Below are 25,410 nucleotides of genomic sequence, written 5' to 3'. Positions count from 1 at the left end.
CACACACCACAGACAATCTGGAGATGCCAATCAGCCTACAACGCATGTCTTTGGACTGGGGGAAGAAACCAGAGTACCCGGAGGAAACCCCTGAAACACGGGGAGAACTTCCAAACTCTGTGCACACATGTGGAGGTAAGATTCGAACACCCAACCCCAGAGGTGCCTCTGTAACAGTCAGAGATAACCTGCTGAGGAGTAAAAGACTTCAGGGTGTAGTTTTTATAGGAAAATCATCAACTTTAGGGTGGTGGGCAGGGCTTCAGAACCAAAAGAGCAAAATTGACTGCTCTCTTAGAGGGGGGGACATGTTCTCTCTCCCCTGTCAATCATAGCAACACTAGCCAATCACCAGCATCTGTGAGCTCATGTATGCAGAAGACGGTAGATAGCGCTTTCCTCCGAGTGTGTCGTGCTGCCCTGTGATGCAGCTTGAAAAGCGTCTTCACGTGTCACGGAGGAAGCACGTGATAGCCTTCCACCTCCCTGGTTGGTAGCACGCCACCCCACCCCATCGTGGATTATTATTATCATCATCATCCCTATAACTGCACGCCTTGCTGTGTATCATTCCGTATTTATGTCACCAATTGAAAAAGCTTCATACCCTGACCACTAAACAGATATTGGACTGGAAAGCTATCATAGCACTAATTAATCACGCCGGTCGTTATGTGACTAAGAGTTCTAGAAAGTTCTGTTTAGAGCATGGTTTTCCGGTGAGTTCATACGCTCTGTTAGGCATTACGGCATGATGGCATGTTTAGTCTGTACGTCATCGTGTCAAGTACGGCGCCGTTTTCATCTACTTACCACCTGTTAACCCGGAACGAGGTCATGGGAAGAACTGGAGAATGAACTCGACTGTACTATAAGACTGAAAGTGTACTTTATGAGCATTGGATAAATATTTATATTAATCGCTTCTTAGACAAATGACAATATGTTACGCTTTCATAGCACTCAGGAGGAGAAAACCTGACGATGAAGAGTTGATGTTAACTGCAGAGTCTTTGCATTTACAGGAACTGTTACACAGTTTCACACTATGAGGAACTAACAGGAATTATACAGCAACAATAAAGAGGCTTTTCAGTAGGATTTTAATATCGTGTCTTAAAACTGACATAAACATAACCGTGTCTTAAACATGTCACAGCAGAGGTCATATGCTGACACGTGACTGTTATGTTATGTTAGCATTAGTTGCTACACTGTTTAATCTCACATGCTAGGTTTTTGCTAAGCATGCTCTGGTTAGCAGACGTCTTTATTTGAGAAGTTATTAAACATGACACATTTTATGACACTGTCATAATGCTTCACAAATGAAATGTGTATTTTCAACATGGCAAGGCTGCTGTTCAAATGGTTCAAGCTGTGAGAGCACACCTGCTAGGAAGCTGGGAAATATGGATGCCTTTAACTAGCCACCGACTAAGGCTAATAATTTAGCTATCTAACACTAATGTAAGGAAGAAATGACAGTTCAGATGTGTAGGTAAATTACTACAAAATGGCTCCTGGATTAAAATGACATGTAGCATGTAGCTACAAGTGCATGTATTTACATCTAGCATCAACCTCAAACAGAACTTCACTGGGTTCTGCTATATTATCCGCACAAGGCAGCGATTACATTATTATTTGTGCAGTGTGTTTATTAGCACAGAACCAACAATACCAAGTTTTTCCTGTCAGCGAGAAAAGACTGGCTGGCCCCGTGATGATTCTCCGATCAGAAATACATCAAAATTGTCCTTCTTTACATTGTTAACAAAGACGGCAGACAAAAACTAACCATTATAACAAGCTACAGCATGAACAATGCAGCAAGCAGCAGGACAGACCGTTTTGTTGGCTAGTTAGCAAAAGAGTTAGCTTGTCCCACTGTGATAAAACAAGCATCTAAATCACTCCTTTTGAGAATTGAGGTTGGAAAAAACCCTCGAATCACTTTGTAATTATTAAGAATTATGTGCACGGTAACAGAGTCTCCTGTATTAGGGTGTTTTTCCTGCACACACTGTAACAATAACAACACTTGCCAGTCCTACAGTAACTAACTAGCCTACAGTAGCTTGCTAATAAAAATCATAACAAGCCTAGTTTTCTTTCTAGATTCGATTTATCATCAGCAATAATGAAGAACTTTGAATGGATTCTTCCTTCAGTGCCAGCTTTATTTTATCTCTGTAACCAATGTTATTGTGGAGAGCTGTGAGCCTCTCCCATCTCCCATACCTTTCCCATCACACCCTGCTCACCAGCACCTAAGCACAGAGTCACGATACTCTAAAAACAGAAACCCAACCGTGTCCTGACTAATCTTATAACAGACTTGACGCGATAAAAGAATTCATCCGTTTATACTGATTGAAAATGTCCGAAAAGTCGATTTCCATTCCACAGTTGAAATGGAGCACCAGTCTTCTCCTCATATTTGCTAACAAGCCTATTTTTTCCCACCATTACGTCATCCTCCATGTTTGTTTTTCTCACTTTATATCACATACTCTGTTCTGAACTAAAAAAAAAAAACGGAACTTTTTCAACTTTTCAAGCTCCTCTGTCACCAAAATAACGTTGACAGCAACACTTCCCATGGCCGTGCGTGTAAAACGTCCACTGGTGGTTAAGAGAAACGTGTGAAAGCAGTCTCTGTGGATCATTGCAAGCCTTTAACCCGAATGTGAATGGTTACAAACGTCTTGATGGACCTTCTGCAATGAATATAATCGACGCCCTAACATTATAGACTGTATAGCTTGCAGAAGTCATAAAATAATGTGTGAAAGGAATGAATTCCTTTGAAATAACATCCACACCTGTTGTGAAAAAACAAAATAAAATAAATTGTCAGTATTGTATATATGCCTGTAGGATTAGCATGGCTCATCTGCTAAGGAACAGCTGTGTTCACAGAAAATGAGTCTTTATTATCATCACGCGGACTAAATATTTATCCATCAGCTCTGCCGGTTCTGTCTGTAATCGGCAGATGTATCGTGACAACATTATCATGACAACATTTTGGAACAAGCGCTCCAGTTTCTGAATATGGAGCATGTCCTGTAAGAGTCCAGCGTGGGAGCTTTTCATCAAGTGAAGTAATGTGTATGTTACTTAGTTCAACGTAACCCTGGGAAAAATTTCTCTTAACCAAAAACTTATCACAGCAGAAAAGAAACTGTTCTCTGCAAGCCTTACATTTGCAAACATATTTATTCCTCAGACAGGACGAGGGCTGTTTTAAACACCATGTGCAAAAATTATGGGACAGCTCTCGTCCACGACAAGTCGCCCTGGTTTAAAACACCCTCGGTTACTTCCCTCACTTGGTTGAATCCGCGTTGCCATCTTAAATGCCGTGCTTTATTGGATTTTAGATCACGTAAAAGTGGTTAGATGAGTGTTAGTTTACAAATCGAGTCAAAATTACTGTAGTAGCACGACTTAGCCAGAAGGCATTACGATGCGATGCGTGATCTCAAATGTTATAAAAACTTCCATCCATCCATCCATTTTCAATCCGGCTTATCCTACACAGGGTCACGGGAAGCCTGGAGTCTATCCCAGGGAACTCGGGGCACAAGGCGAGGGACACCCTGGACGCGGTGCCAACCCATCATAGGGCACAATCACACACACAATTGGGCAATTTAGACATGCCAATCAGCCTACAACGCATGTCTTCAGCCCATGGGAGGAAACCGGAGTACAAAAAGGAAACCCTGAAGCACAGGGAGAACATGCAAACCCAGTGGACACCGGGAAGAGGCAGGATTTGAACCCCCAACCCTGGAGGTGCAAGGTAAACGTGTTAACGACTAAGCCACTGTGCCTCTGCTATAAAAACGTAGTGATACTAAAGACCTCTGATCTGTAAGCGTTTACCAGTGGTAGTCACTGTCTGCATGATATATGCCTCATCAGAACTGTGTGTGTGTGTGTGGGTGTGTCAGATTGTATATAAATGACAGCAGACTTTCCTCAGCAACATAAGCAACTCTTGAAGTGCTAGTGCAACCCCATAACGCCGTAACACTAGAAAAGAGTGTAGTAATTGACCGTGTGATGTTTCCACAGCGCTTTTTGTTTTTTGTATATAGTTCTAGCGCTAAAATCAGGCAAACTTGCAGTTCGTATTACACCACTGCTACTTCTTCATACCAGCTACTGAGCAACAGAACATTAAACTGCAACGAGCAGAAGCAGCACACACACACACACACACACATTCAGTTTTGTTAACTTAAACCGAGCATTACCTGGCTTTGAACCGAACCCTCACGCCATTTTAGGATCACGAAGCTCGGTAAGATCAAGATGAACTGTTTTCCGTTTACAACGTGGTGAGATTTGATCTTACAAATCCATTAGAAAATCTATTTGCAGCTGTAGTCTTGGCTTTTCGACGACCCCATGTGCAAGTAATGGGGTCAATTACAACATTTCAATTACAACATTTAAAATGTTTCAATTACAACATTTAAATCCAGCTTGCCTTCCTGTTTACAGCACTACATGTAGGTCTCAATCACTCTGCTAATCTGCATCAGCAGACTAGTAGAACTAGTCGCCATTATTACACCAAAACAGTGTTTATACAGTAAAACAGCTAACGAAATGTGGTTTTGCTCACACTCAGGCACAAAGAGGCTGAAAGAGCGGGAAAGAAGTCACTCTGGATTCTCTGATTGGGGTAAAAGTGCCGTTGATGTAAGCAGATGGTTCACTCTGGTTGGTACTTTGGTAGAATTGGCATCAAGCTTATCATGAATAGACTTTCTTTTACACAAAGTACAGAGTCTTATCTATTACGGCATAGTAAGCATACCTAACAATCTCTCCCGCTCTCCTTCAGTCGAGCCACACATGATTTTATGGAGATGCGAGTGATCCAGACCCTTTTTGCTCTCCGGACCTGCCTGATCCATCCTGATGTCCTACCTCTGGGTGGAGCTCTCATCAACTGGAGGCTACAGTCTGGAGATTGCTGGTGATGGGACCGCTTGAAGTAGCATGGAAATGGTTTTGGACCTCAATTCCACACGGACGTTCTCGCTATGGTTGCTGGGACTACGGTTGCTGCGATGGTCTTAGGACTGCGATTACTACATGCAGTTTTACACTCAGGTCTCCTTTAGTGAACAGTGGACTAGTTCAACAAACAGACTTCATATAAAAACCATCATGAACTTTCTTTTACTTTCACTCTATCCGTTGTTACCCAGATGAGGACGGGTTCCCTTCTGAGTCTGGTTCCACTCAAGGTTTCTTCCTCATATCGTCTCAGGGAGTTTTTCCTCACCACCGTCACCACCGTTGCTCAATAGGGATAAATTCACACGCTTAAAATCTCTATCCTGTGTTTAGGTTTCTGTAAAGCTGCTCTGAGACAATGTTCACTGTTAAAAAGCGCCATACAAATGAAATTGAATTGAATCACCTGTACCAAATATAGCCCCGCCCACATCAAAGCAGCCAGAAGACAATGGAAACTCCAAAAAGAAAATTCAGAAATCTATTAACTGGAAAAAAAAACAAAAACAAAAAGAATAATATTGACCAGAGGCTTAAACCCAGCACATGGTAGCAAAAGACGGTTGACAACTGTTGGAATTTTATTACTTTATTCTGATAGCTTGTTAGCAAGACTAGTTGCGAAACTAGATAGGATTCTAGTGCGCAAGAAAACCAGCTAGTTAACATGGTAGCTAGTAATCAGCTCTTTTTCTAATTAGGAAGACGTTGAAATAACATCGATTTGGTTTAACGCACGTTCTTTATAGTCATATACATGTTCATAGCTTTTTATATAGGGCAGAACATTCAGACATAACGTACCATTAAAAAAAAAATAATAAAAAAATAACTCATCAGTTGAAAAAAAAATCCATCAGCTTTAATGAAACCCGAAAAATATATAATAACTGATAACTGCTCCAAAAAAAAGAAGCATTTGCAATTAGATATCAGACATAAAGCTCTGCTGCGATGATGCCACCACTACAGGTCACTCTTAAACAGAGATTATAACAATCCCGTAAATAATAATGCTAATATTAATTATTCTAAAATGTATTTATTTATAATTCACTTTACACAATAGAAGAAGAAGAAAAAAAATACACCAACATGAGCACCAGTGTGTGTCTTGCTTAATAAACAAGCTCGTAAATACTTTAATAGTGGAGCTCAGGGGGATTCATTCAGAATATACACTTTTTATTAATATTAAAAAAAAAAAAAAAAAAAAAAACAATTCACTCCTGTTCTTCGTCATCCTCGTCTCCGTCGTCGTGACGAGGCTCTTCGAGCTGCGATCGTGAGCTATGGATGGTGACGATGCCGCTGAGGACGGCGTAACCCACCATGGCCGCCACGGCGAACAGCACGGACAGGATCTGGTTGCGCCGCTTGTGCGGCTCGTTATCAAAGTCACCGGCGTCGGTGTGAACGGCAGTGTTTCTGCTCGGAGCTTCTGGGCGGAAAAATAGATAAAATAAATAAATAAATAAAGATGAAAAAGACTGAAAGACAAATTGGATACATTTTAAGATCTTAATAATAATAATAATGACCTTTGATCTGTCTTATAGCAACGTCTGTAGCTATCTTATAACATAGTAAGAATCCGCCGTGTGTGGTGCGCTTAGAGGAAAATAATCAACTCCGCTGGGGTGATGAAGCGGAGCTACCGTTACGACCCCAGAGTTGATTCATTTTCTATAACAGCATGCCTGGAAGAGCTTTATTCCTCTTAAACCACAGCATTTTGCCACCGCAAGCAATCGGTTCTTATTAAATAACAATACATTACGTTTTTTCTTTAATCCATTATTGTTACGTTTAATGCTGTAAAACGTCCCCACAAAAGTTATACGTTATAACATTCCATCTTTTTAAATATAGATGCATCATATATATGCTGTTATTTTAAATCCACGTTACACTACCAGTCCAGCGGTCATTCCCTCACCACCTTTTTTTTTATTTTTTTTTTTTTCTGTTTCATGAAATTAATAAGACAAAAGATAAATAAATAAATAAATAAAATCAGCTCGTCGTGTTCCAGAGTGACCGCAGAGCATAAACTCAGAAACGTCAGACGTCAGAAAACGTACTGTTACAGCTTTAACTTACTGGAGACTCCTTCCATAAATGTTATAAATATACGTCTCCTCGAAAGAAAACTAAACCATAACAACAATTACAAAAAAAACCCACACATGTTTATGTGTAGCATCTGCTACACAAGTTGTTACTATAGAAACGGTTAGAAGAGCGCATGAATATAAACCTGTGATCTGCCTTACACCCGGATCTACTCAGATCTGCTGTTATAGAAACATCGTCAAAGACCTTCTGACCAATCAGATTGAAGAATTCGGAAGCGCCGTGGTGCAACGCGGCGAGGAAGGAAAAGCGAACCTCGGCTGTCTGAGGGGAAATAAAGCAGCAGGATGTTGGAGCAGAACTGCTGCAGGTTCTCCAACGAGTTCAGGTGCTGCTGGAGTTTAGCGTTGGGGAGTTTAATCTTCAGCAGAGGCGCCAGGTGACCAAACACATACGCGTCCAGTGAGGAGGGGCTGCGGAGATGAACACCACACTCATCACAGACACACACACACAGCAGAACAAATACACACACACACACACCTCAGCTTAAACTTACACGTCAAACTTACGAGTCTCCGAAGAAGAACTTGTGTGAGCCGAGCCTCTGTGAGAGGAGAGTCATGCACTCCAACGCATCCTGGTAAAGCTGAGGACGGGGGGAAAAAAAACATTAGGTTAAAGGTTTTTCTTTTTCTTTTCTTTTTTATTTAAATCTACCCGTTTCTTTTTTCCCGTCATTTTAAAACCGTTCCAATATTTAATATTGTAAGACTGTAAAGAAACAATTACTGTACACTCAAGAGCACGCAAAAGTCACACTTAAAGGGCACCTATTACGGTTTTGAAACGTGTCTAATTTAGTTTTAAAGCTCTCATACGATAGATTTACCTGCATCCAGAGTAAAAAAACATGTTAACGTGCTCATAATTTAAATTACAGCATTACATTTTTTCCGCAGTGTCACAAACGACTCGTTAACTGATTCATTCTAAAGGATTCGTTCTAAACTCCTCCTTTCAGAGAGCATACTCTGCTCTGATTGGTCAGATGACCCAGTCTGTCGTGATTGGTCTACCGCTGTCAGCGAGCAGCCGATGAAGACCAGAGGCGGGGCTTTTTGTTACGAACCTACGTAGGTTAGTACAGGAAGTAAAGTCCGGAATCACTAACGACTCGATTCAGCTGTTCAGAATCGATTCCTTCTTTTGGGAGTGGATAACTCTGCTTGTTGTTCGCTTTGATTTTTGAAACTTTGCAGATGTTTTTACATTCACAAACCGCTACGTATATAACACACTACATGGAAGGGAATATTTGAAAAACCGTAATAGGTGCACTTTACGATACCCTTACGACAAAACTCTTTATTCTATACCAGCAAGATGTTTAGGGTTGGGTTTCGTACATGTCCGTTCATTATTAGAAGTACCAAAACGCTATACTAAATAGCTTATATTAAAATATCAATGGTTGTGTCGTGTCACGGCAAACCGGCGACTCCATTTTCCAGAACGCACCACGAACTACAAACATGGCCGACAACTACAACTTCCAACGGAACACACGGACGCGGCACCACCTCCTGAGGACTAATCACACACACTTGCTCTCAATCTACCCAAGAGACTCTCACACACAGCCATTGCGAAGTATTTCGCTCGGTTGACTCGTCTCTGTCGTTTCCCGAGCCTTTACCTCATGCCGATGCTCTGTTTTTTGGGGTTTTTTTGCTATTCCCTTCGACTTTGATTCTCTGCCTTGCCTAGTTTGGATTGTTTGCATGATGGTTGGACCTTTGCCTCTCTATGGTTACTGATTTCTGCCTAACCCTGTGGATTTGTCTTCTCATTAACCTGCCTTACCTGCACTTGCTTCGGTCTCAGCCTCCATTACGTGACAGGTTGAAAAATCTAAATACATCAGTTCAAGTTTCTGTGTTTGATTTTGCCTTTGTTGTTTTTGTTGGAAAATCCCAATCTTCTGCTGGTAAACGTTGCATGTGAATGTCATACAGCACACGTTCCTTTCGTTCCATTCGAATACCAAACTTTTGCACCGAGTCTACCTCTACTTGCACCGTAAAACAACATACCCGATTTAAACGCGTTAACCTACAGTACATCTGTTATATCTATATGTACTGTGTGTATATTACACCAGGGTTCCCACGCTTTCTCAGAGATCATTCTCCAGGACGTTCTCGATTTCGGCAGGAACCACTGAAGTAATATATTCCTTACTCCAGCAGTTACTGAATGATTAAAAAAATATTCCCCAGCTGCCGCAAGCACCACTACGAGACTAAACGGCGGCGTTCAGAACACCTCTCTCACGTGCGTTCAGCCACTGACGTCAATAGTTTCAGGCCAAGCTTAGCTTTCATCATTAAAACCAGCCGAGACCCGCCTTTCCTACTTTCACTGAAGGACATTTGCCTGACACTGAAATCGACCAATCGGAGGCCTTTCCTGTGACGTCAGCAGAAACATGTCAGCCGTGTTACCATTGAACAAATCTCAACAGAATACATTTTTAAGAAGGGACGCTGTGAACTTATTTCAGTCATTGGAAACTGCTTTGTACACAGAAGAGCAGAGAGCCAATCAGATTGCAACTCAAGACTCTGAAGCTTTACATCTAGCAGACAGCCTGCGGGCCGTGGGCGAAGATGACAGTTTGCTTGGACAATACCAGAGCCGTGCTAGTGGAAGTTAGCATTCTTGTAGTGATTGAACAAACAAAAGCTATTAAGTGAGTTACAAGGTTTCAGCAGTAGATATGTCTGTGTATCGACCTTCATCACGGTGACGGTCCGTACAGGACTTCACAGAGTGTCTGCTCGGTTTTGCTGCGGCGTCTTTCAAAATCTGGAGGGTTTTTGTTTTTTTCCCCAGAAATCTACTTGAATCGCACAAAATTGTTTCGCACGCTCTTTCGCAGCGATGTTTGCTGGTAAACGAGGCCTTTTAGCTGTACTCATGTTTGACGCACGTGAAGCGAAATGCGCGTTGGCTGAACGCGCGTCGTGATGACGTCACATGACGCAGCCTTGTCCAAATCTGAGGAAAAATTTGGGGTAATTTTAGAAAAATTGCAAGGTCTTCCAGAATATCGCGGCGCTTGCTTGATTTTGCGTTCATCTCAAAATCGTGAAATCCTGAAGGGAGATCAGGAGAGCAACTCTAACGGGACACAAACTAAACTAGGCTACGCAAAGGGGAAAAAATCTCATCAGGGATCTCCTCCTCCTCGTCCTCTCACCTCTTTCTCCAACTGCTCCTCAGGCTCCAGTACGGCGTCTCCTCTGATAAGCCTCAGCCTCTCTATCTGCCTCGAGTGCATGCGGTTTGGCAGCAGGAAGTTCAGTGGGAACGGGGTGTGTTCAGCGTACCAGCGCCGCGTCACGTCTACGTAATTTTTAGCGTCGACCCACTGCGTGTAAATCTGGAGGGACGGAGGGAAGGAAAAGGATGTGCGTGTGAGAGAGGAAAAACAGAAGGGTTCAACTAAACTAGCAGCTGAAATCACTTTTGTGAAAATTAATCAATTTAAAACAACAACACACAAATAATAATGACTTTATGCATTTTATATTTAGCTTCATTAACATGTAAAATATATATATATATATATTTAATATACGTTTGCTTTAGTCAGATTTTTCTTTTATTAAGCAGCTTTAATGTTTTTCTACAGTAGGTATTCTAACATCATAATAAAATAATAATCGTATATTTTCAGATTTATATAAATTTACTTTACTGATGCATGTTGCATAATAATAATAAATAAATAAATAAATATTACGCCAGCACGCTAACAGGCTAACGTACGAACGAAGCACGCTAGCACGCTAACGTGTTAATGTATTAGTGTATCGGCTTTCTCCGATTATTATTTTTTTTTAAGTTATAAAGCTAACACGGGACAAGATAACAAATATAATCCACACACACGTACAGGTTACAGGATGTATGCAAAGTGCTAGATATCAAACACACACACACACACACACACACACACACGCGGTTTAAGTGGTGGTTCTTCTTTAAAGACGAGTGTGTATGTGGTTTCCACTCATAACTCAGTTTATGGCACTTTGATGAGCTGGAAAGTCTCCTGTTCCTGTCATTATCCAGAGTTAAACACAGGGGGACCGGATCGCTCGGGGGACTTCGGACACTCGACATGTGGTGTACACACACACGCGCGCACACACACACGCGCACGCGCACACAGCTCCATTCATACACTGTTTCTCAGAATATGGAGAATAACAGTGTTTATTACTCTGTTATAATCGCAATCAGGACGTGATCAGGACAGTGCCAGCATCTGTTATTATTTATACATACTTCTTTCTTTCCATAGTTTTCAAAGTAAAGCTGCTTGAACACACGGAGACAAACATACGGGAAAAGGCCAGAAGGTTCGAACACTCTCCGCTGTGCAAATTACAGATCGTTACTTGAACACAGCTCACGTCCAACATCACTTATTTATTTAAGCACACCTTCCAACCAGTTCACTGTCACATGACACGATAGGATATATTACATTTGATAAACAAAAATAATCACTTAAACAGAGTAATCAAGGAGGAACACTTACAAAATGCACTGGCGTATTTCGGAAAGTGGATACGGGCGGGATTTGTTCTGTGTTGTGTTGTGAGTATACCGTATAAGACACTTTAAAAGGTTTAAGAGTCAGTGTTGCTCCACTGGATGTTGTGATCCGTGACGTACACACACAGCGTGACTTAAATCAACTTTAAAAGTGATCATCTGTCGGGACTCACCAGAGCGGGCAGCAGCTTCTCCTCCAGTAAGGACACGAAGGCGAGCGTGTCCGCGCCCTCTTTAGCCGAGAGATCGTAATCGGCGTTGTATTTCTGAAACGCAACAGAGAGTCGGATTAACGTTAGAAAGCCCACACGTGCGGCTTTTCCACGTACAGATGCCACAGAACTGACCCCAAAGCTTTCCTGGTAGAAATGCCCATACATTTAACCCTTTAAACCCCCTCGCATCGCTTTCCTGTGAACACACCGTAGCTCCTATTAAGGATTTAAACCCGAGAGTATTTTCCGTTCTCTTCAGTAATACCTTCCAATAACGGATCGTTTCCACGGTAACAGAAATGACGTGTTCTACAACCAAGAAAACTGTTGACGTCATGGGGACGTTTTCTGCGACACGGCATCTCTTTGACATTGATGGAAGGAGTCTCCAGTGCCGGTATTTTCTCCGACACAGGACAGAGGAGATTTACGCCTTCTGGTTTCTCAGTAACAAGACAAGACGTATTAACGTAAAGAGAGTTAACTTAAATGTAACTATAAACGGATAAAAAAAAAAGTATGACTGTTTAATACGTTTTAATAAAAATTTTCGCGCTATGCGAAGAAATGGAACACTGTAAGACGTGCCGTTATCAGAAAATACCCAACTTCGGAACGGTAAAAGTTCCTCCGCTTCGTCACGCCACTCTGTCGTTGTTTATTTTCCTACGACAGCGAATGTCGTATTTGTTACATACAACACGTTGTATTTTCAGCAGACGCTGTAATCCGTTCAGTACATAATTACTGACTGTAGCTCATCCGCACCACTTTACACAAGTTCGAAGGTAAGAGGAATTCATGAATGGTTTACTGGGACCTTGATGTGAGGGTCAGGGGTCAGTAAAAGGTCACTCACCTGCTTCCTGAGCTGGATGATGATCTTACTCGGCTGTGATAAACTGCCTTCTTCTCTGGTCTTCAGAGCAGGCAGCGTACCTGTTAGAGAATTAAATATTGGAAGAAGGAAAATAAAAAACACACAACATGCAGACAGTGTGTAGTGTCACTGTAATAAACAAAGCTCTTTTTCATAGACTGCTACATGTCAAGAGACTTTGGGGGAAAAAATGTCCTGCTGACCGTCTGCTGGTACCAACCGCAGGAGTGCAAGATAAATACACGGCGTAAAGGATTAACAGAGACAGGAAATGCCCGACCCTTCGACCCGTAAGCGATTGAGCATGCAGGACACGTTCCCTACGTCGGCTCGTATATATTTCTCCCCCAGCACCGCATTCTTTGTGTAAAGACTTCACATAAAGACCGTCAGGCGACCAGCAGCGTCCAACACGGTGAACTTTCCATAATGTGAACCGTCTAAATGGAAAAATACGGTGGTGGGGTGTTGAACGGAGGTGACATGGCATGGGCACGGACTAGAATTTTCCATAACATTTTAGATCCCCGGCATGGAGGAAACAAGAACGAGAAAAAATAAAGCTGCTATGAAAGCTGCATTAAATTGTTGCCATAGCAACTTTAGGCAAAGGGATTCGTCATAGGCTCACACATGATGTGCATGTTTTGATGACGGACACTTGGCCCAGATTTGGTCGGAATGTTCCTTAGACCCGCCCCAATCAGTGTGCCAAATTTCACAACTTTTTACCAGACGGATCTATGGGCTGCCATATACACACTAGCCAGAAGAAGATGGTGCAGAATAATAATAATAAGAAGAAGAAGAAGAAGGAGAAAACATGCAATAACAATAGGGTGCCTACACACCTTTGGTGCTTGGCCCCTAAATACAGTGTAAATTACGTCAATTTAACAAACGCAACCTTTCTAATGACCTAATTCACAACTTTTCCCATCATCCTTTCGTTTCATTTATAAATATTTCTTAACACAAACGTTAGCCATGACTACTACATGTTAAAAGTACTGAAAGGGTTTAAATGATAAACTATGGATGACAGAAAATGGTGATAAATATGCTTTATGTATATAAAAAAAGAAACCCTGCACTTTTAATCAAATTTTTCTTAGTTAAACAAATGACTTGCATGTTGTCTCCTTTCCCTCCAGAATCTTTTCATCACCACGATCGACTCGAATGAAGCACAATTTACCTCAAGAGCATATTTTCCCCCAAATAAAAGACTTTTAGCACCCAGGAGTACTAAAAGTACTTAAGAATCTCTAAAAAGTATATAACATTTCATGTCTTTCGACTCCTCCAACTAACATGATCGCCGATTAGCATTATTGGTTTATCCTGCTAACTGATTAGCAAAGCAGTATGTTAGCAAATCGACAAGCTACACCAGCTACATGGAGGCTGGATGTTTTCTCTCGTATCGTGTTATCCGACATGCAACCTTCGAATGATTTGGGATAAAAATAAAAGCTGACGAGCGCAATTCTGTATGAATTAACCAGAGTGAAGTACAGGACAGGAGATATTTAGTGCGTTAGCAAGGCAGGGCGTGTGTTAGCAAGGCTAGCTGGTTACAAGGAGGCTGAGAGTGTTTGTGTTGAAAGACCGGCTCTGTTCATATTGGTGTAAAGTAGGTAAAATATGGTAGTATTCCTCTACGGTAGTCGTTAGAGGAAGTGCATGAGGGAGCAAACAGAACTGAAACACAGGGGTTTACTCCAAATCTTTTCCTGGGGGGGGGGGGGGGTAGAGTAAGAGTAATTTGAGCAGAAAGAATCTGACATTCCCACCTGTTGGGCTTCTCCATGGGTTGGTAATCTTGTGAACTTTGAGCGGGGCACCTGCAAACTTGGCATAGGCCTGGAGAAGAAAACAATAGAAAACAGCAGTGTTTAAGAGATCAAACGAGAACAGGGCGGCGTTCAAGAGTCAAGACGAGAACACAGTGGCGTTTAAGAGTCAAAACGAGAACGGGGCAGCGTTCAAGAGTCAAAACGAGAACACGCCGGCGTTCAAGAGTCAAAACGAGAACACGGCGGCGTTCAAGAGTCAAAACGAGAACGGGGCGGCGTTTAAGGGACAAACGAGAACACGGCAGGGTTCAAGAGTCAAAACAAGAACGGGGAGGCGTTTAAGAGTCAAAACGAGAACGGGGCGGCGTTTAAGAGTCAAAACGAGAACGGGGCGGCGTTTAAGAGTCAAAACGAGAACGGGGCGGCGTTCAAGAGACAAAACAAGAACGCGGCGGCGTTTAAGAGTCAAAACAAGAACGGGGCGGCATTCAAGAGACAAAACGAGAACATGGCAGCATTCAAGAGACAAAACAAGAACGCGGCGGCGTTTAAGAGACAAAACGAGAAGGAGATGGCATGTGCCATCATGTTTTATTCCATATTTAATATACACACAGTATATTGTACATTTATATATTTGATATATATTCAGACAAGATACACAGAGACAAAACACACAGACAAGTATGTACACAAGACGAAACAAAAACACAAACAAAAGACAGACAAAATACATAGAGAGAAACCTGAACAAACAAGGAATAGACAAAACAGACAAAAGACTAAATATGCAGAAAAAACAGAAATAATACGAAAAAAACAGACAAAAACAAGGAAAAAAACTAAGAAAACAAAAGATAAAAAGAAAACAACAAACAAAGACAGACAAAAACACAAAGTAAAAAGACAACACACAAAAAACTGACACGGCATACAGGAAAAAAGATGAAAGAACTGACATAACTCAGACAGAAAATAACAGATAAAACACAAACAAAAACATTAACCTTAAAAAGAATATTTAAAAAACCCACTCAATAGCTTCTCGATTCTCTTAGATGTAACGCTCGGCACCCTGTAGCCTCCTGCACACGTTTTCTGACAAACACAAGTCTAACATGTGAAGTCACGATGAAACAAACAAACAAAGGAAAGAATGAAAAAAGGGAAGAAATGAATGAAGGAAGGGAGAAATGAAGAAAGGAATCTAGAACAGGGGAAAAGGGCACCAACAAACCAAAGACGGGAGGAACAAACAAAGCAGGAAGGAAGGAAAGAACAAAGGAATAAAATAAGTAACAAAAGAAGGACACGGGACGAAAAACAAGAACAAAGAAAAACAAATGAACGAACAAAAACAGACAAAAGGAAGGTGGAAGGACGGAACAAAAATAAAGAACTAATGAACAAAGAACATCAAATGAAGGAAAGAAGGACGAGATGAGCAAAGGAAGGAACTTTCATCTCGGTAGTTCATTGGTTTTCAACATTAAAGGGCAGACTCACTGGTCCACCTCACCAGGATCTACAGTGAGGACATCAGGATAAGTGTGGCCCCATGGTGGCAAAGAGAGGGAAGGTGATTAGGACTGAAATGAGGTGGAGTTACCAGAAGGTAGGATTTGCAGATATACAGTCTAGCTACAAGTACCTTGGCATCCCACAGGCCAATGGGAGCCAGAATGAGGATACAAGGAGCCTAACACCTCCAGAGGGTAAGACAGGTGCTGAGAAGCCAGCTCGATGGTAGGAATAAGATCCAGGCCATCAATATGTACGCCCTACCAGCCATCAGATACCTACCTGGAATAGCAAGCTGGCCACAGAGGGAGATAGATGCCACTGATGTCAAGACCCAAAAAAACTCCTCACAATGCATGGAGGGCTCCACACAAATCCAGCACCCGGAGACTCTACGAGGGTGAAAATCAGTGAGTGCCAGAGCCACTATCCGGAATGAAACAAGGAGAATCCATGAATACATCAGGAAGATGGCCCCTCGGGATGAACTGCTAAGAGAGTGCCTCAGGCGGCAGAAGATAGAGGATGATGAGGAAGCAGAGTAAACATCATGGAAGACCAAGCCCCTCCGTAGGACGCATCATCGACAGATAAAGGAAGTGGCTAACAGCAAGAAATTCTACGAGTGGCTTGAAATTTCTTGGCTAAGCACCAAATCCATAGAGGAATCCATAAAATCCAATTTTACGACGTTTTTAAGAAAACGGGAGGTTAACAGCAGATACCACGATACTAGGTTGGACGGTTATTATACATTCCCGAATGATGGAGTATCTTCTACTGGAGCGAGAGATGTGAGAAACCCCATCATTAACATAGGTATGAATAAACATCTCAACCTTTTACTCTGATGTTATAATCGGTGTAAAACTGCAGGTAAAGAAGCTCCTTTTGTTTTACAATGTAATTATCATCTGCACGCTTAAGCTTGTTTTCACAGTAACCATGGGAACAAGGAAAAGCTTTCCAATTAAAGCTTGATGAGAGAAATTTTCTACTGAAGCTCGACCACATGACATGGAAGTTAAACTTATATAATTGTTGAGGATTACAGAGAGCGAAGCTCACACGTTCAAGTTTAGCTGGGAAATGTTTAGGAGATGAACAAGCTGGAGAACAGTTCCTTCAGAAGAACAGAACTCCACAGTGAGGGTCAGAACTTTCACAACTCACACACTCAATCCATCAAACACACAACCTGTGATGTCTTGTGGAAACAAACCTAAAGTGATGTCCTAAAAGCAGAGACCCAACCATCCATCCACCCATCCTTCCATCAACCCACCCATCCGTTTACTCACACATCCGCCCACTCACACACCCACCCACCCATCCATCAACCAACTTACAAACCTACAACCCATCCATTCATTTATCCATCAACCTACTTACTGATCCACCCACCCATACATACATCCTTCCATCAACCCACCCATCCGTTTACTCAGACATCCGCCCACTCACACACCCACCCACCCATTCATCAACCAACTTACAAACCTACAACCCATCCACCCACCCATTCATCATCCTACTTACTGATCCACCCACCCATCCATCCATCCTTCCATCAACCCACCCATCCATTTACTGACAAATCCGTCCACCCATTCATCAACCTACTTACTGATCCACTTACCCATACATCCATCCTTCCATCAACCCACCTATCTGTTTACTCACCCATCCGCCCACCCATTCATCATCCTACTTACTGATCCACCCACCCATCCATCCATCCTTAGATCAACCCACCCATCCATTTACTCATGCATCCACCCACTCACACACCCACCCACCCATTCATCATCCAACTTCCAAACCTACAACCCATCCATTCATTCATCCATCAACCTACTTACTGATCCACCTACCCATACATCCATTCACCCATCCTTCCATCAACCCATCCATCTGTTTACTCACACTTCCCCCATTCACATACACGCACCCATTCACCAACCTAGTTACTGATCGATCCACCCACCCATCCATCCACCCACCCATCCATCAACCTACTTACTGATCCACCTACCCATACATCCATTCACCCATTCTTCCATCAACCCATCCATCTGTTTACTCACGCATCCGCCCATTCACATACACCCACCCATTCACCAACCTAGTTACTGATCGATCCACCCACCCATCCACCCACCCACTCATCAACCCACCCATCCGTTTACTCACACATCCACCCACTCAGATCATTCAGTCAAATCAAGTCAGCTTTATACATTTAGTTTATTTAAAGACAGCAATGTCAGCCCAAGCGCTGTACAGTAAAATCAAATCAGTGTAAGATTAAGAAAATAGAAACAACACAATTAAGCAGGAATTACACAGCAAGCTGCCTTACTGTACGTCTTTTCCACAAGACCAGAGTTGTCTCTGTCCATCTTTCTCTCTCTCTGTCCTTCTCTCTCTCTGAGTTTAAGCAGCTGTTCTGGACAGATAGATAACACACCCTCTCCATTTTTGTCTTTCTGCTGACGTTATCATGTGATTACACACTCAACAAGGCAGAGCCATAACGTTACAGGCTAGAAAGAACCTCAGATAGCAACTCTTTATTTTATATATATATATATATATATATATATATATATACATATATATATATATATATATATATATATACACACACACACATATACACACACACACTGAGAGAGAGAAAATTTATGGCCACTGTTGAATATTACATGGTCTTACTGCTAAATATGTAATTGAATGATGAGTCTTATTTTTCTTATTTCATGGACTTGGTTTGAATCTGTGTGAGTAATAAAAAAAAGTGATTTAAATACATTTCATTTGAATAAGTGTCGGCATAATCCGTATATAAAAACCACTGTAACTTATCACCAGTGATACATTTTAAGTCGATCACTCGAGGTTCACATTAGAGAGTCTCCTTATACGTACATTTACACAAACCCAGATGCTATCATAGGTTATAAACATTTTATCAGACAAACCTGAAGTTCAACACCCCCTTTCTTGTGTAAGCGCTCCTACAAACTGCTAAACTCATTTGTATCCAGCACGATAAACAAGGCCACCACTACTTCTGGTGTGTGCACATGAACACTTTTCGACAGAGTAAACATAATTCCCAATTTCCTCATATTCACACCGTACGCATCGCATTGTATAAGGCTTTGGTTCCCATCCGCAGTCCTGGTGTACCCCCTGCCCTGTACATTTTAGAGTTATTTCCGCTGAGACACAGGATCTAGTGTGTTAGAGCAGGGGAAACACTTCCCCAGGACCAGGGATGGGAGCCTGTGATATAGTGGGCAGGCGGCTGAATGTTAAATGGGTTCCTGTCGAATTTAGGGTGAAAGCGAAAATCTCATACAGTAAAGTGCACTAATATACAGCTGAATTCCCATCTGGACATGTTGTGCATTATGAAGGGTGCCAAAGCCATTACGTCATACTTCCTGAAGTGAACTCGTACAGGAAATAGCACCCGAACAGTCATACATCCTTGCCTTACCTTACCTTAGAGAACTGCTTTTTCTTAGTGTGTTCAATACTTTTTCTCCCCGTGTCATTCCACTTTATTACACATAACTTCATTTATGGATTTTAATGTTGTGAATTCTTTATATTTCCGAATTTCTTGAGTTAATACTGATGTCTGGTGAAAATTTCATGTGAATAGCCTCATAGGAAATATATCTACTGAAAAAAAAAAAAAAATGGTGACGCGTTCAATACTTACTTCCCCCACTGTATATGTGACCGATAAAGACTCAATCGTTATCATTATAAGATTGTAGAAATCATCAGTAGTGGACTTCAGGTGTTTAAGATGTTTTTTGTATTGACTTGGACTTGTCTCTGATTTATTGGGCATTTGTACTTGGACTTGACTCTTGTGCATTGGTCATATTAAATATGGTCTTGGTTTCAACTGAAAGTTTTCTAAAATAATAATAATAATAATAACAATAATAACAACAACAACAATAACTTCTATGTTGTCTTTCTTTTCACGGGCACAAAAATCCGTCAAGAAGTCATTCCTTCTTATACAAACCAGCCCAGTTACTGGCACCAAGCGAGCTGAAGTGAAGGCTCGGCCTTGAAAAGAACTTAACGGTTTTTAATCGTGATTTCATTTGGACTCGAACTTCACTCCAACCCCCATAAGATTCTGTCCTGACTCGATCTCAGTCGAGCTAGTCCTGGTCTTAGCCTTGACAACAACTCAGATTTATAAAGAATATAGTAACCCAAATAACCATCTGCTCCCTTAAACATACAATACACTACACAGGGTGACAAAGCTATGGTTTTATACCTAATGTAGTGAACCTGCATATGAAATAACGAGCAGTGTTCCCACTTAGGTCCTCTTGAGACATACAGAGTATTGAATACAGGTCATTACTGACATGTAATGCAGTTATAGGGAGTAACTCAGGGATCTGCCTCTCACATGGCTGTGTATTGGATATAAACTGTACTGCTTTGGCCCTGTGCTTCATTTCCTATATTTAAATAATAACTGCTGAGTGATTTAGGATTTAGAATTTACATAGCTTTAATTCTTGATTGAGTGAGTAGCTGAGGTCACTTCCAGCTCACAAACCGGAAAACGCTTCAAAATTATTATTATTATTAAAAAACAATACGCCGGAAATGGATCACACAATCCGGGCAAGGGATATTTATTTTAATCTGGGAATTATTCTTACCAGCACAGTTAAACAATCCACATCGACCGATGGTAAGCCATAATCGCCTTTCCAACAGTACAACTCCATGGGAGCAGCCATTTTGGAATGACGCGCAACCTTTCACCCGGAAACACTTTCTTGCCGTTATATGGATTTATTCTAATTTTTAATTTTTTTTTTAATATAATGATTTAAGACCAAACCAATCCAATAAAACATTTCAGAAACAATTAAAAGCATATACATATATAAAAAGAATTTGGTTATAAGGTTGAAAATAGTTTACATTCCGGTAGTTATTAATTATTTATAATATAAGTATGGGAAATTATTTATTAATTTGTCATTTGCTTTTTCTTGATTTTGGAATAATTATAAAACGAGGAAGCCCTTTTTATGGATACTGGTATGATTTAATTAATCATGTTTAATTAGAAGGAAATTATTAAAATCAATGCATTGCTGACATTTCTGTCTCCTCCTCGTTTTATTTATTTATTAATTTATTTATTTTTATATATAATAAATAAATAATTAAATAACGCAAGGATCAACGCAATTATTATATAATATACCGTATACATATAGACAACCATATAAGAATATAAACGATCCAACCCCAGGAGGCAGGCTACAAAAACAAAAATACGAATAAAAAAAAATGAAGCACATAATATAATTTTTTTAATGCAAGATTTTAAATAAAAACGCAAATTTGGGTCACCGATTCTATGTTTTATGCAATCATTTGTGTTTCAGGCATAACGTCACCATATGTTTCTACGAATCCTAAACACGTTTTCCCCCGTAACAGCGCGTCACTTCCGGCGAGAATAAAACCGATTTTTACGCCAATGTAACTAAAACTGTTTCATTTACAATATGGTCCGATTGTTCATGACGTCATTTATAATCAACAGTTAACTTTAATGTTTTTTTAAATTATTGAATTAAAAGCATTAAATGAAACATTTCACCCAAATAATCATGTTGTGATTTTTCGGTAGTATAATCCTTTCTTTTTATTTCATTTATCTCCCACATTCAATCCCATGTAGTGGTCTGTGTTCGTATTCTACCTGTAAACCCACTAGAGGGAGCACTTCATTCACAAATGTGTCAACAAGAGATACTTCAGCTTTAGCTATACAGTATGTCTACAGCAAATATCCTGCTATATGTCTCTAAATATTCTGCTATATACACTCACCGTCCACTTTATTAGGAACACCTGTACACCTGCAGAAAAGGACCCATGTCACACCCCTCTTCATCTCCCACCACTGGCTTCCTGTAGCCGCCCGTATCAAATTCAAGGCCTTGATGCTCACGTACAAGACCTTTTCTGGAACAGCATCCCGCTACCTCAATAATCTCCTTGAGGATCACGTTCCCTCACGCAACCTGCGATCGGTTAACGAACGACGCACTACTTGTATTGTTCTCCGCTTGATATATTGCTTTGCTTGTATTTCCTCATTTGTAAGTCGCTTTGGATAAAAGTGTCTGATAAATGAATAAATGTAAACGTAAACGCACAGTCGTGCAGTTATCTAAAGCAGCCAATCATGTGGCAGTAGCACAATGCAAACAATCATGCAGATACAGCAGATGGAGCTCAGTGCTTAAGATGCTATACTGATCGGAAGGCCGTAAGTTCAAACCCCAGCACCGCCAAGCTGCCACTGCTGGGCCACTGAGCAAGGCCCTTAACCCTCAACTGCTCAGATGTATAAATGAGGTAATTGTAAGTCGCTCTGGATAAGGGTGTCCGCCAAATGCAGCACGCTAAATGTAAATATAAATACGGGTCAAGAGCTTCACTTAATGTTCACGACAAACATCAGAATGAAGAAGGAAAAAAAAAAGTGTTCTCTGTGACTTTAACCGTGGCATAATTTTTGGTGCCAGATGAGCTGGTTTGAGTATTTCAGAAACTGCTGATCTCTTGGGAATTTCACACACACCAGTGTCTAGAGTTTAAACAGAACGTTGGATCTTGACCTGTATCTGCATAATTTTACGCATTGTGCTGCTGCCACTTGACTGGCTGATTAGATAACTGCATGAATGTACAGGTGTTCCTAATAAAGTGGACAGCGAGTGTATCTAAATGTTCTGCTATATATGTCTAAATATCTGATAAGATTTCAACGTGTATATCCCTGATATCTGTAAGTTCAGTAAGTTTAGGATCTGGGTGGAGCAAAACGAGTAACGGCCGAGTGATGGCCCTCACGTAACACTGTATCTGACCTACATACTGCTAACTGATGGTGATGAATTCATCCAAATCTGTCTGCTTGAAAATGAAAAACATCCAGCCTTGAACAGACAACATGTTTACAGCTTTGAGCTTTTACACTTCCCTTTGGACCACATTGGCCCAGAACCCACTTGCCATTCCCATTACGTCAGCCCCAGCGAATAGAAATGGGCTCACAGGGCTAAGCCCTCCCTCTCTTTGAGAGAAGAATACACAATAATAAGGCTCGCTTTTGGCAACCACGTCATCTTATTTACTGCCCGGGTGTATTTTTAACTGTGAGAACAGCGTCACTACATGCACACATGAATAAAAATATGCCAGGATATGAAGAAGTGAAGCCGGGGCTGATTTCTTTCTAGACAAGACTGTAGATTCACAGCGACAGTCGAGCTAGGTGATTACACGGAGTAAAACGCGCCCTGGTTGTGGTGTACACAATATACACATGCACGAGGTGGACTACTACTACCTCCTCCATCACTTAAGTAAACAGATTACGCAGAGTGTCCGATCAGCATACAAATTACGCAAAGAGACAAACAGAACCATAAGTTTTGAGTGATTTGAAGGAAAGAGCGGGATAACGTTGAGCACAACTCGTCATGTTATTGTACTTCCTACTGAGAAAGATAGAGCATGGTTTCAGACACAGCAATCACAGCTACAACCATGATGGTTTCATAATAATGCATTGAGAGCTAGTAGCTAATAACGTGCCCTTATGTGATTAAACATAACGATCTACATATTTGTCTCAGGTTTCTATCAGTGGAGCCCTTCTAGGAAAAAAAAAAGCGTAACTTTTCTGAAAAGCACGAACAGAGATCTGGATAGTCCGTTAAACTAGTTAGTTCAGATACTTGAGTGGGAACATTGTTATGGTTAGATTGTGCACACACCTTCCCTGTTGCAGCACAATGCATCTGGATGGTTTCTTCATTTCAGGCTTGTGTTTACAATTTTGGACCTAGAAATAAACCCCGGCCACATTCTCTACAGAGCTGTTTCCCATTTTCTTAAAAATAGCACCCTGAGATTTATGTCGCTTCAGCAGAGCGAGCGGAATCTGCTGGCGAAACGTGTCACGCTTGTCGATTGCACTTCACCTCACAGGCAGCAGAGGGCTTCTAATAATTACAAACTTCTCCTTTTTAACAGCTCGAAGTCCTACGATAGAGTCCCCACAAATAAACCAGTAGCACTGATTTCCAACAGTGGTGGAAAATTCTGTCTGTTCTCAGTCAGTCAGATCATTTGACTCCAAAAAGAGTCGACTCTTTCAGCATCCTAACCACTCGTCTGGCTGTTTTCTTTCTGACGTTTGTGATATTTTGACCAGTGATTCTTTGTTTTTGGTTTGTTTTGTTTTTTGCCTAACTACGGCTTCAATGATTCCATGAAATCTTGCACTACCTTCTAATTAACAGAATAGCATTACTTTGATAAAACCTTAACGTTGCATTTGATACAAATGCATTCAAATGATTGTTTAATCAGCAAGGCATGACAAAATGTGCATACAATAAACATCCCTGCATTAGTGCTATTAATGCTGCTGTGTTTGTGCTTCACTTAGAAGTTTTTTTTATTATTATTTATAATTTGTATTTACATAAGATAATGATTTTATACTATGCGTAGTATACATATATAAGATCTAGGGCGTTGGATGTAGTAAATTATGCAGGTGTAAAACACACGTACAGTATTTATGAACGGGGAAAAAAGGTTTGCTGTTGGACTTTTAGTCCATAAGGCATAGTACAAGATCATTTCATACCCTAAATAGTGCAGAAATATAGGGTGTAGGAACCGGAATCTGAAATGGCTCCTTATTGGACTTAAAGATGGGTCACGTGGAGCTTGGAGCCTATTCCAGGGGACCCGGGGTACAAGGCCGTGGGTTGGGGGGTGGTGCTCAGGACACCCTGGACGGGGTGCCAACTTATCGCAGGGCATAATCACACACACACACACACACACACACACTAGGGACAATTTAGAAATCCCAGTGAGTGTACAACGCATGTCTGTGAACTGGGGGAGGAAACCGGAGTACCCGGAGGAAACCCCCGAAGCATGGGGAGAACATGCAAACCCCATGCACGTCCAACTCCCAACCCTGGATGTGCGAGATAAACGTGCTAACCGATTGCATATCATATTACACCCTAGTATTTCATGTCTTAGCCATAGTGCACTTGTGTAGGCATCCTGGTGGGAATGTCCAGACGGGTTACGTGGGATGCAGTAATTGTGTGTGATAAATGCAATC

The 25,410-nt window shown here is 41.2% G+C and overlaps 1 protein-coding gene across 2 annotated transcripts; it reads right to left on the bottom strand.

Moving 5' to 3' along the window:
* Positions 1 to 6,152: 6,152 nt before the first annotated feature.
* Positions 6,153 to 20,965, bottom strand: mtx1b (metaxin 1b). Of its 2 annotated transcripts, none has more exons than XM_053638600.1 (8): positions 20,885 to 20,965; positions 14,646 to 14,715; positions 12,829 to 12,908; positions 11,928 to 12,020; positions 10,388 to 10,570; positions 7,695 to 7,771; positions 7,438 to 7,595; positions 6,153 to 6,487 (listed from the first exon to the last, which is right to left on the bottom strand). In XM_053638600.1, exons 1-8 carry the CDS (start codon positions 20,963 to 20,965, stop codon positions 6,270 to 6,272), a joined length of 960 nt encoding a protein of 319 aa, XP_053494575.1. In that variant the 3' UTR covers positions 6,153 to 6,269. The 2 variants fall into 2 exon arrangements, with proteins under 2 accessions (XP_053494575.1, XP_053494576.1); XM_053638601.1 differs by having other exon boundaries at positions 6,153 to 6,484.
* Positions 20,966 to 25,410: the final 4,445 nt, after the last annotated feature.

The sequence above is a fragment of the Ictalurus furcatus genome, chromosome 12 (assembly GCF_023375685.1).
Source record: "Ictalurus furcatus strain D&B chromosome 12, Billie_1.0, whole genome shotgun sequence".
Taxonomy (NCBI): domain Eukaryota; kingdom Metazoa; phylum Chordata; class Actinopteri; order Siluriformes; family Ictaluridae; genus Ictalurus; species Ictalurus furcatus.
The sequence above is the reverse complement of the archived record's forward strand: the minus strand, read 5'-3'. Positions and strand labels throughout refer to the sequence as shown.

Coding starts and splice junctions, on each gene's coding strand:
- mtx1b (XM_053638600.1), bottom strand. CDS start 20,965: ATGGCTGCTCCCATGGAGTTGTACTGTTGGAAAGGCGATTATGGCTTA. Junction 14,716..20,884: donor TGGATTGTTTAACTGTGCTG/GTAAGAATAATT, acceptor TTTCTTCTCCAG/GCCTATGCCAAGTTTGCAGG. Junction 7,596..7,694: donor AAGTTCTTCTTCGGAGACTC/GTAAGTTTGACG, acceptor TCATCTCCGCAG/CCCCTCCTCACTGGACGCGT.